Below are 12230 nucleotides of genomic sequence, written 5' to 3' on the forward strand. Positions count from 1 at the left end.
TCACCATAATAAAAAAAAATTATAATCAATGAGAATGGAAAAAAAAATGATGAACAAACCTCTATGTGGGTGATCAGGAAATCCAGCTGGAGCAGAAACTGCAATCCCATTTCACCAAAAATTACAACACGAAATCAAGTCAAACTCATTCAAGAACTAAAAATCAGAAAAAATAAAGAAAACAGAGACAATAACCACACCTGAGAACTCGTCAAGAACAAGAAAAGGATCGAAGTATTTCAGCTCAAACCTTCAAATTAGGAAAAAAAAACCCGAAGTTTAGGATTTGCCAAAAAATGATAAATTTGATGAAGAAGAAGTAGTTGAGGTTGTCTGACCTTCCGATGCTTCTTCTGACGGTGGCGCCGACGCCTTCGTGCTGAGGCCGAGCCAGGAACTTTCTGACAACGGGGCGAGGATCGGTGACAACGTTGGACATGTTTTTGTATATGATTTCTTGATAATTTTTGGAGGGGGATTTTATACTTTTGTGAAGTGGGATGTGAATTTGAATTGAGTATAAAATTTGGCTTCAATGCATCGGGTTTATGTAGTTGGAGGAGTTTAATTCGGTTAGTTGATTTTGGGACAAGGAGTGGGGCCAGAGAGGCAGCTGTGGATTCTTCTTCCTTCAGAGGGAGGGAGCTTTGCCACATTTTACGTCACGCTGACGCCCTGCTGACGTCATCCTCTCTCGTATAAATGAACAAACCCTTACGTCATCAATAAGATAATACGATGGATTGAGATTCATTTGTCTGAAATTAATTGAGATTGAATTGAACTGAACTAATAACATCTGAGATTATTTTTTTCTGATATGAAAAGATCAATACTCTATTGTAAATCAAGATTATTTTATACTATATCATATTTTTGTATTGGACTCTAATACAATTAGCTTATAAATAATGATTTAAAAAACGGAAATTTATATTGTGAGTGCCCTATTTAGTTCTATTCTTCTATACTTGATGTGAATACGGGAAAGCATCCACGTTGATGCTTTGTTGTTTATTTGTGAGTCTTTTAAATATTTTAATATATGATTGTGTTTTAGTACTTTTTAGTTTTTACACTTCTTTAATATGTAAGCAGTAAGTTTGTCGAGTTCATATCAAGTGACCAAGTCATGGCAAGATTGTTTCAAAACACAATATTTGTTATTGTTTTATTATTTTCATTCAGTAATGATTTACTTATAAAATCGGTCTTTATAATTTACTACTACAATTATTCATAAGTTAATTGTTCCAAATCAATATCACTAATAATTTTGATGTATGACCTCAAAAACTAAAATATCATTAATATTTATTCTTCTAGTTTCTACCATTTTTAATTAAATTTCAGTGAATCGTGTCTATGTATTTCCAGAGTAAATTAAGTACAAAACAACAAATCGAAATTCACGACAATTCAATACTGAATTGAAACTTACAACTTTTATAATAAACATTTAGCCAATAGAAACTTCTAGACAAATTAATTAATTGTTTTAGTACACCTTTAGTACATGAGATCGATAAAACTCTGTGATTGATGTAATGTCAATATAACACCAAATTAGATGGTTGTAGTTAATTACTCACTTAGATGATCGGATAAGGAAGAACAACTGCTGTCTTTTCATTCCTTGGTTTTAGATAAAACCAATTCGTTTAAAATTTTCACAAATGTTGCCGTGCAATTTGATTTTTGTAGGTGTGATAGATTTTAATTTATTATTATAAAAAAACTGATATAATAATCCATTCAATGTATACATTATGCACAGATGAATTAATAGTGGTTGCATGTTCCACGCTATAATGAAAATCTATTAAATTTCGACCATAATTAAAGAAGTAGGCCACATCATTAGCCACGCACCGCATACGTATATATAGTTTCCTATTTTCTTAGTCATTTTGCTTATAATTCAATATTGACTTCATACATAATTCCCATACAATTCTTTTCTATTCATACATGAATATGGATATACATATGTACTTCTTGAAAGTTGAAACTACAGATGTGGTTAAAGATAAATTTTGATAGGTCTTGTTTAACATTAATTTTCAGATTTGTTATGATGATTATGCGTTATAACTTATAAGTACTCCTTGATTATTACTACATGTTAATATAAGAGATAAAGCACTAACAATACTATTCCAAACTTGATAAACAAGAATATATAATAACAATAAAAAGAAAAAGTTGGTGTTTAACTATAGGGTGAGCGAAAAAAATCCAAAAATTGAATATCTAAATTGAATTCAACCGAATTTTAAATTTAATTTTTTTGGATTTTGGTTCAATTTTATTTTTTTAAGAAATTTCAATTTTTCGGTTTGGATTCGTGTATCTAAAAAACGAACTTGTTTTTAATATTATAATATATTTATGTTTATATATTTTTCGGTTTCAATTTGGCTCACGTAGTATTTGATTAACGAAATTTCAGCTATTTAATTTTTTGGATATTGACATATTGATACAATTGGTATTTTTATTTTTGTTCGGTTTTTATTTGTTGTTCAATTTTTGGTTTTGGGATTTAATTTATTCGGATTTTAGTTTGGTTTGGTTGGGTTTAATTTTATGAAAATTCGGTTTTGATTCGATTTAATTTTGACAAAAATAAAAAAAAAAATAAATACTGGGTGTTTGCCTAAAATTAATCACGAGTGTAATGAAACTCTATTTCTCTTATCAAGCAGTGATAAACGTACAATTATGTACTTACACAATTAAACTTTTTTTTAATATTTTATAATGAAAATCGTTTTATAAACATTAATTGATTTAAAGTAAATTTCATACTATCATTTTGCAACACTTTGAAAAAAATTAAAATTTTAACTTAATATTTGTATATCTAAGCAAAAAAATATTTTCTTACTAAAAATTGTATAATTAATTTGAATCAAGCTCGAAATAAAGCTATGATTCGACATAAAATTTCTATATCACTTCTTTCTTATTGCTATAATATAATAAATAACAAAACTAATTTTAATCAAATTTACTTAAATTTAAAATTTTGAAGATATTGTGTACGTGTATAATTTATGTACATTTATCTTTTCTCTTTATCCTTAAATCATTCAACCACTTAGAATCGGGTTAATTAACACTAATACACTAACATTAAACAAATTAATATTGGGACATATAACATGGATTGTCCATCAAGAATAAGTGGTTGCATTTAGAGTTGACAATGAAATCAAACTGTCAACATAGATAATTACATAGAAGCAATTAAAAGCTAAAACAAAAATAAAATCTAATTTACTGTTATGAATAAGGACTTGAAAGTCATTGGTAATAAATATTGATTTGCCCATTGCATGCCATCAATGTAACGAAAGCATGACGAACACAACGTAGAGATTAGTTCAAAATATTTTTATCTCTAGCATGCAAAATTAAAAGAGTAATAATTTGTACATTAAGGATAAGGATAGAATGCAAAACTAAAAAAAAGTTTATCTAAAATCTGAAATAGAACACATATTTGAGAATCGATAAAGTCAATATAAGACGATATATATTCAAAGTATTTACGCAATGCTTATTGTTCTAGATAATTTTGTACTATGGATTTTGAGGTGATAAATTAATATAGGTTTAATAGAATTAAATTATTAAATTTGGTCAAGATTCATCTTATTAAGTTTAAAATTGAAATATTAAATTATGAAGTTTTTTTTTCAATTATCATTACAAGGCGATATTTTATAGTATCTTTTTTCTGAAATAATATTTAAAATGATGTGTTTTCTGAAATAAGTATTTATATATATTTTTTCTTTTTTTAATGAAAAAAATTGATTTAATTGTCATTACAAGGCGATATTTTATATATAGATGAGACAATTAGTAAAAATTGTAACGATGATTTATTATTCTAATTTTAAACTTTGATAAAAATATATCAAAATTTGGTTAAATTTTATGATTTAGATAACTAATAACCGATTAACATAAATTACATACATCTCTGATGGACGCCGTTTATGTAATCTTGCTAAGAATCAAAATTATTTTACTAACAATAATGAAATCAAATTCTAAAGATCAGGGTTTGGTGTAGTCACCTGACTTCACCTAGCCTTAAATTAGGATATTATGGATTATTAACTAAGAAGAAAATAAAATAAAACAAATAGCAAACGAAACTAAATATGAAAGGGACTCGGTTTTCGAATTATTCCACACTACTCACCACCCACTAATAATGGAGAAGGAATATATTACTAATCCACATGATCTACAAATTAAAGGAGTTATATTAGGAGTGATTGTGGTTTGATTAACCGATCAATTTCGTCTAAATGAATAAATAATCCCATTTTGAAATGATTTAGTCTACCAAAATTGAATAACTGATTATTAAGTGGGTAACCAAAACAAAACAAGATAAGAACAGTGTTGAATTACAAATTGATTGAAAGAGAGAAGCATAGCTCAAATTGTGATTATTTCATACGCAATAGTCTCGAATATGTACATTGCAAAACTACCACAAAACTCTTATTCCCTACTATTAATTAATTTTTCCAATCATATTTCTTCTGTGCTTGATCATTATATTCGGAGTGATTACTAAAGTAAATACCACCACTCTTCGTTATCCACCACGACTCATTTGGTATGGCCTTGAAGAATTTTTCGCGATAAACTTCAAAATCTTGATTCTTTCTACCCCACTGATGAATCCGCGAATTTTTGATGGTGATGAATGCAGGAAGATGCAGATCACGACACAGAGATTTTACGTGGTTCGATTTACTGAGGTAAATCTACGTCCACGGGAAGAAATGAGGGCAGAGTTGTATGCTTGATCTGTTTTCTTACAGCTTACAATACAGACTTGCTATTTGTATTTGATCTCTAGAAAGCGAGAGAGTCTAACCCTATCTATCTGATCTAGGTTCTATTTATACACTGAACCAAGATCGTGGCATGCAGCACCATTTACTAGGTAGTGGATGTCGTGGAGATCGTGCGATCTTGCATGGGTCCACTATCCCTGCATGAGTTAATGACTGCTTGACACCACTAAATAGATCGTGGTGTAGTGGAGGTGGGAAATCCTGCATGAGTCCACTATCTCCTAGTTCGGTCGAATACTGAGACCGAACTGCTGAATTATTGCCGAGCAAGCTTTTGCCGATCTGAGAGTAGAGCTTGATACCGACCTGAGAGCAGAGTTTGATTGGTTGGCTTTTACCGAGCTGTAGGCTGGGGCCGAACTCTTTGGTCGTGCCGAACTGAACTCTGATACTCTTTAGTCATGCCGAACTGATACTCTTCTTGGGCTTTAGGCTGATGGGCTTTACTGCTGTTGGGCTTTGTTAGTACGTACTCCATCACCCACCAAAAACGACAAGGAACACATCGTGGTTTGCGTAACATCTTGACAAAAACTCCATTGATAATCTGGTTTGGAAGTGATCTCCGAGATCATCATCTCCAAATGCACAATGAACTTTTAAACGATGGAGAATTTGGAGGCAAATTGCTAAGGATATGGACATGACGCTTTGATGTGAGAAAACATCCATCCATCGGGAAAAAGGCAGATCTCCGCTAAAAGAAATAACAAGAAAATTTTCTTCATTGCACTTCTTTTCCCTTCTTAAATTTTCTGTGTATATTATGGTCTAGACCATCTCCAACCATTTACACCAAACTCAAACTCATTTTCGAGTATACGTCACACCAAAAAGTAGTTTTACTCCAAACCATTTACATCAAATTCAAATTTACATCATTTTTGAGTTTTTGTCTTATAAAATTTTTGCAGTAACACCATATTTGGTGTTGTTTCACAAAAAATACAAAAATGGGTTTGAGTTTGGTATATGGTTAGAAAAGATTTATACTCCAAAACTCATTTTTGGAGTATGGTTGGAGATGGTCTTAAGGATTTATATTATAGTTCATTTTTGTACACATTTGGTCTTATCAATTAATTGGCATTTGATTTGGTTTCACTGTCATACTTAAAATTTTGAATTGAAGCCAATCCCCAAATCTGGGGAAGATATATTTGTTATTTCTTAAAATTAAATGGGGCAAATACATACCTTATAATGATATAAATGATGTTTTTTTACAATTATATATATTTATAATTTAATACACGGATTACATGTTATAAATATTACTGACCTTGAGGGAATTTTATAATTGGGTTACTTATTATGTACAACAACAATTTTCCCAGATTAATTGTTTACTGATTGTTGCACTAAATTAAAGAAATGTAAAGAATAGTGTGGGCACGGATTTAGAGAAATATAAAAAATAGTGAGTTAAAAATTAATGAAATATGAGGCTCACTTTTATATATTTGTTTTGTAATAGAATGTGAGTAAAGTGAGTTAGTGGAATGTAAGACCTACTCACCATTTATGTTAAAAGTGAAATATGACTCTTATTGCGGGACTGATTGAAATGACAAAATGTAACTCTTACTTTTGGACGGAGGAAGTATAAAAATTCCTCAAATGTATTTAAGTTTTTGTTCAGAAACTTCTGGTGATACATTAATGAGTAAAATGTCAAAATTGGTCCTAAACATATAGTCAAAACACGAAGTTGGTCCAAAATATTCACTTTTTAAAAATTAGCTCCTAAACAAATGAAATCGTTGTCGATTCGGTATTTTTTTATGGAATCGTTAAAATGGATATCGATAAATCAGGCTTGGATTTTTATGAATTTGTTAAATGAAAAAATGTCAATATCATTTTTATTGTATTAAATTCAAACTAATTATACTGAACAAAATAATCAATGCTAAGTGTGCCATCGAATGGGGTGATGCTCAAATAAGATATGTAACACATCATTTCTCAATTATGGTGGAGTATATGACATGAACTGTAAAAGTGGTACTCCTCCGTCCCATGCTACTCGCATTTTCACTTTGACATGGTAAATTTGAACATGAATAATTAGTATAATTAAATTAAAAATTTAAGTGCAATAAGACAACACTTGATAAAGGAAATACAAACTAACTCTAATATCTTAATTAAATACCATAATTTTTATCTAAAATAGAAATAGTGTAAATAGTTTGGGATAATACGAAAATAGAATGGGCAAGTAGCATGAGACGGGGGTAATACTTTAATATTACAAATTGTAAGATTTGTGCCAATATCCCACGGCAGGTCATTCTTCAAACCTGACTTATCAATATAATATATTTTATCCTTTCTGACACATCGAATTCAAGAATTAGGGTATTGAAACGAAGTTCTTTTATGTGTAATTCAGACTATGCCACGTAGACAAGACCAGCCATGCATGATAAAAAAAATTTCTATATAAGTCGTGAATAAAGAAATTGACACTTTTAAAAGTTTATTTTATTTAAATCCGTTTTAAAATTTCATGAAAAATATCATGTTTAGCCCAAACTATATTTTTTTGAAATGAGTAAAAGGTGATTTAAAATGTTTTTAGCCCATTAGCACCAAAAAAGCCCAATAGCTTCGTATCAATAAACCAAAAACCCAAACATATATAGCCGCAACTGAAATTAGGGTTTATACGCTGAACGCAGATCTTCATCAGCTTCCTATCTCAAGCTAAAGCTAGAGCTAAAGCTAGGCTGCGATTCCACCATGGCCGTCGGGTATTTCTCTCATCTCTAATCCTACAACCGCACCGCTCACTCTTTACCTTATAATCTTCGATTGCTGAATTTTTGTTTGATATGATGCAGAAAGAACAAGAGGATTTCAAAGGGAAAGAAGGGAGGCAAGAAGAAGGCGTGAGTTGCTACTTTTTTATAATTTCGATTGTGTTAATTAATTGTTTATCATTGAAGTTTTCAATACCCTGATTTCCCGTACTAAAAAACTAATTCCTGTTGTTTTAGTGTTGATCCATTCGCAAAGAAGGAATGGTATGATATCAAGGCTCCTTCAGTTTTCAGCAACAAGAACGTTGGGAAAACCCTAATTACCCGTACCCAGGGTACCAGGGTACAAATTTTATGGTTTTTCTGCATTTATGATGATTACAATTGTTACCCTATTTTTTCATTTTAATTTTTAACCTTGTAGTCATGAAAATGTATGTGTATTCAGCATTCTATAATTTACTCCTGATCTTTATCAGTGCATTACATATGAGAGAACTAGTGATTAGACACTTTTTTGTCATTACTATACATAGAAAAGCTTTGATCAGTTTCTGGTGAAAATGAACCGGTTGAATAGAAGTTATGGATCCTTCTTTGGTAGAAGTAGTTTTTTCTTGTAAAGATGTTATTTGCGCCTAAAATCCAAATTTAGATACTGTGGGATACCCTCACAGGGTTAGGGTCTTTCCCCTGTATTGTTGTTTGTTTGTTAATGGCATTATTGCATCGCATCAGATCGCATCTGAAGGTCTCAAGCACCGTGTGATTGAGGCATCCTTGGCTGATCTTCAAGGTGATGAGGATCACGCCTACAGGAAGATCCGCTTGAGGGTTGAAGACGTTCAGGGAAAGAATGTTCTCACTAACTTCTGGGTATGCATAATTATAACATATTCTTAATTGGGTTTTTCATATGATTACGTTGGTCATCTTAAACCTGTGGTATTCACCTGTCTAATTTGTAGGGTATGGACTTTACCACAGACAAGTTGAGATCACTTGTCAGGAAGAGGCAATCACTAATTGAGGCCCATATTGATGTGAAGACTACTGATGCATACACTTTGAGGATGTTCTGCATTGCCTTCACTAAGAAACGTGTAAACCAGCAGAAGGTTACCTGCTACGCAAAGGCTAGCCAAGTCCGCCAGGTAAATTACCTTATAAAATTTGCTTATACAGTTGACATTTCATTTGTGTTGTGCTTTATGTTATCAATAATTCATATGATGAGCCACCATTAGGTTATCTAGCAACTGTGTTTGTATAAATTTCGCTTGTACCTTTTCAGATTCGGAGGAAGATGCGAGAGATCATGGCTAACCAAGCACAGTCCTGCAGTCTGAAGGAATTGGTTCTAAAGTTCATTCCCGAGTCAATTGGAAAAGAGATTGAAAAGGCTACTTCAAGCATCTATCCCCTGCAGAATGTGTACATCAGAAAAGTGAAAATCTTGAAAGCACCCAAGTTTGACCTTGGCAAGTTGATGGAGGTAAGCTATGTTTTTCCTATCATGATTTTTCTTAGTTTTGATAATCCCCGAACTAAGTACATGGTTGGTTGAAATGTCTTTGTTGGTTCAATAAAAGCCAATGTCACCTGAATTATTCATGAATGTTTTGTCGTATAGGTTCACGGTGATTACACAGAAGATATTGGATCAAAGTTGGATAGGCCTGCAGAGGAGCCAGTTGCTGAACCAGCTGAGCTTGTTGGTGCCTAGAGATGTCATTGTTTTGTTTGGTTTTATCATGAATTCGATACAAGTTCTTTAAGATATTTTGTTTTTTTTTTTCCTATTGAAAATCTGTGTTGTAGTTTTTATGGATTCTGAATTTCTGAGCTCTCAATTTCACTTGATTCTCATCTTCTTAATTACTCATTCATTTTTTTTTTGGTGGAGGCATTTTATTTTTTGGTACAGATTAACAAATGAATTTTTAATTTGTTAATTGTGAGAATAAAATGATAAATGTTATGTTAAGTTTGAGAATAAAAACCTAAATTATTCTAATGTGTTGCTATTTTCAAAATAGAAATAAAATTCTATTAACTCGGAGTGGAGGGACTGCTGCTTAATCTGTTCATTGGTAGCTGAATCGAAATCTAAATTTGTTCTTTAGACGAATTGGCCCACCAGCAATATAATACTGAAAAAGTGTAAGAACATTTGCAACAAAGTTGTACTATTAGATATCATTTGGTTAGCATGATTAATTATCATACAATAAGCATGATTAATTATCATGCAATAATCCATGTAGGATTAAGTTGTGAGATTATTTTAATTGGAGGAAGTTGTTATGACTAATTATCCATTTATGATTAAATTATGTTATTCAATATCATCAACCAAGCATAATACTCTCTCCGTTCCAAGGAAGATGGCTCATTTCTTAGGCGGCATGAGATTTTATGCAGCTTTATTTTGTGTTAGTGGAGAAAGTAAAGTAAGACAGAGGGAATAAATTAGAGATAAAAGGTGTTTCCAATTTTATCATCTTAGTTGAGACAATCCAAAAAAGAAAGTGAGTCATCTTTAATGTGACAAAGGGAGTATATGTTTAATCATGAGCTATAATTTTTCAAACCAAAACAGTCCCTTATAATACTTTCTACAAATGTATCACTCTATCTTCCAAAAAAATGATTTATTAGGACATCTGCATTGGAGGGCATTGCATAGCGTTGAGGGAGGAGTCGGGCCGTGTATTGCGGTTAGAGGTGCACGAGAGCATGCCACCTACAGGCCAATCACAGGTCATGCGCACAAGCACATTATCGTTGAGTCAATGAGGTATGAGTGTCTCAAACGATTTTATCTGTGGATCATCGAAGCATTAGTACTCAATAAATATTTGAGAAGTCTAGTTGTGCAGATTGCCCAACGATCGATAAATATGCACGAGAGGCATCACGACTTTATCGAAGTTGTTGCTAACAAGAATTTCAAAGATCTTCGCCGTTTTCGTCAATGACATCAATGTCCTGGACTATTAACCCATCTTCAGTGGATATTTATGCTCGACATTTTTTGCCATGTTGAAGTTCTTCTGGTACGGCCCACGTTCTCGCCCTTCGGTCACAGGCTCGAAGCCCACAACTTCTCATGTGCACAAAGAGAAGACAATGAAGAAATATTTGATTAATGATTTGGGGTAAATGGCCCCTAATTTGCCAAGCTTAATTAATTTTATTTAGTGTTTGGCACAATGGGCTCAACAAATTCAATTAATGAGCTGAAAATATTGTTACATGTTAAGTGAAGCGTGAGAGGGAGATGAGGAAGAAAAGAGTGAGAATGGAGGAATTACATGTCCTACTTTTGTCTAATCCTGCCCACTGAAATTAGACTAAGGCTAAATTAATTTTAGCCCCTTAATACAATCTTACCAAACGCACTTTCGATATACAGTATAATACTATAAATTAGAACCGCAAATGGATTTTTGTGATTTTGCCAAGAAAAATGTACTGTTCCTCTTTATCCCTTGCTAATCCCTTGTCATTCATATATTTTCCCTTCGATATGTTAAAATAATTTAGTCATTTCATTTTTTGACATTTTCTCTTACTTTTTCCTCTCTACTTTATTCCTTCTGTTACTTTATTGTCCTCCACTCAACTAACAAAATCTCATTTCGTTAAATCTCATGTTTGAAAAGAATTTCCTGAATTAGTGAGGGACAGAGGGATTAGAAAATTGAGAAAGCATGGAAAAACAGAGTGGAAAGTTGAAATCATTATCTCACTCCACCCCCAAAAAGTTGAGCAGTCAAACTGCAAGCACCACAATGCACGTTTTATCGACAACATTAATTAATTAGAAAACGTATGAAAAGAAGTTTGATATATGGCTAGAATATAAAAGGAGCTAAGATAGTATTTAAAAGGTTATCCACTAATGAGTTAGTCACGAAGCCAGCCCGAGTTAGTGTTGTGAGGATAGTAGGGACCTTGAGCAAAACCTAAAGGGCATTGACTCGGAGGAGGTGTCGGGTCCATCCTTGCATGATGGGGCTCATGTAACCGAGCTGCATATCGCTGCGATGCAGGTGTTCTTATCTCCCCATAACTTCATGATGAGGCACCTGCTAGTCCATGAGTACCCCTGGTACGGAGGAACTGCACCTTCTCGACTCCACTCATGAACCTCTGCTCTCCGGACATTCATTTCTCCCGGGTAAGATGTACAAGGGTGAGCCGGAGAGCCTATGGATCGAACATCCCCAGAGTAAGATGTGTAAGGAGGAGCAGGAGAGCCCATGGATCGAACAGATGCAGCTGGAGAAGCATAACCCTGGCTGCTTCTCCAATCATATCCACGTTGAAGAGGTTGATGCAAATCATGCATCTGTCCGCCACTCATACCATGTTGAGGAAGGTGATGTGTAGCGTATACCTGTCCGCCACTCATATCATGTTGGGGAGGGTGATGTGCGTTGTATGCCTGTCCTTGAGGAAGGCGATGTCCGTCGTAAGCCTGTTCAACACGCATACCATGCTGATGTTCCTCAGCACCGTACTTCTTCAACAAATCACTCACTTCCACACTATCTTTTGCTTGAGA

The 12230-nt window shown here is 33.0% G+C and overlaps 1 protein-coding gene and 1 long non-coding RNA gene across 2 annotated transcripts; one reads left to right on the plus strand and one right to left on the minus strand.

The window, feature by feature from the left end:
* On the minus strand, positions 1 to 520 carry LOC121755175. The gene is made up of 3 exons (XR_006040653.1): positions 339 to 520; positions 201 to 250; positions 1 to 98 (listed from the first exon to the last, which is right to left on the minus strand). It is a non-coding gene; the product is annotated as an uncharacterized LOC121755175 (long non-coding RNA).
* Positions 521 to 7532: 7012 nt separating this feature from the next.
* Positions 7533 to 9535, plus strand: LOC121756314 (40S ribosomal protein S3a-like). Its single transcript, XM_042151821.1, has 7 exons — positions 7533 to 7648; positions 7739 to 7786; positions 7895 to 8000; positions 8396 to 8533; positions 8626 to 8811; positions 8952 to 9152; positions 9291 to 9535. The coding sequence occupies exons 1-7, from the start codon at positions 7638 to 7640 to the stop codon at positions 9381 to 9383; spliced, it is 783 nt and encodes a 260-aa protein (XP_042007755.1). The 5' UTR covers positions 7533 to 7637; the 3' UTR covers positions 9384 to 9535.
* Positions 9536 to 12230: the final 2695 nt, after the last annotated feature.

Source organism: Salvia splendens, chromosome 11 (genome assembly GCF_004379255.2).
Source record: "Salvia splendens isolate huo1 chromosome 11, SspV2, whole genome shotgun sequence".
Classification (NCBI taxonomy): Eukaryota; Viridiplantae; Streptophyta; class Magnoliopsida; order Lamiales; family Lamiaceae; genus Salvia; species Salvia splendens.

Excerpts from the sequence above, each read along its gene's own strand:
- LOC121756314 (XM_042151821.1), top strand. Across the intron at positions 7,787-7,894 it reads AAGGGAGGCAAGAAGAAGGC|TGTTGATCCATTCGCAAAGA; the intron begins GTGAGTTGCTAC and ends CTGTTGTTTTAG. Across the intron at positions 9,153-9,290 it reads ACCTTGGCAAGTTGATGGAG|GTTCACGGTGATTACACAGA; the intron begins GTAAGCTATGTT and ends TTTGTCGTATAG.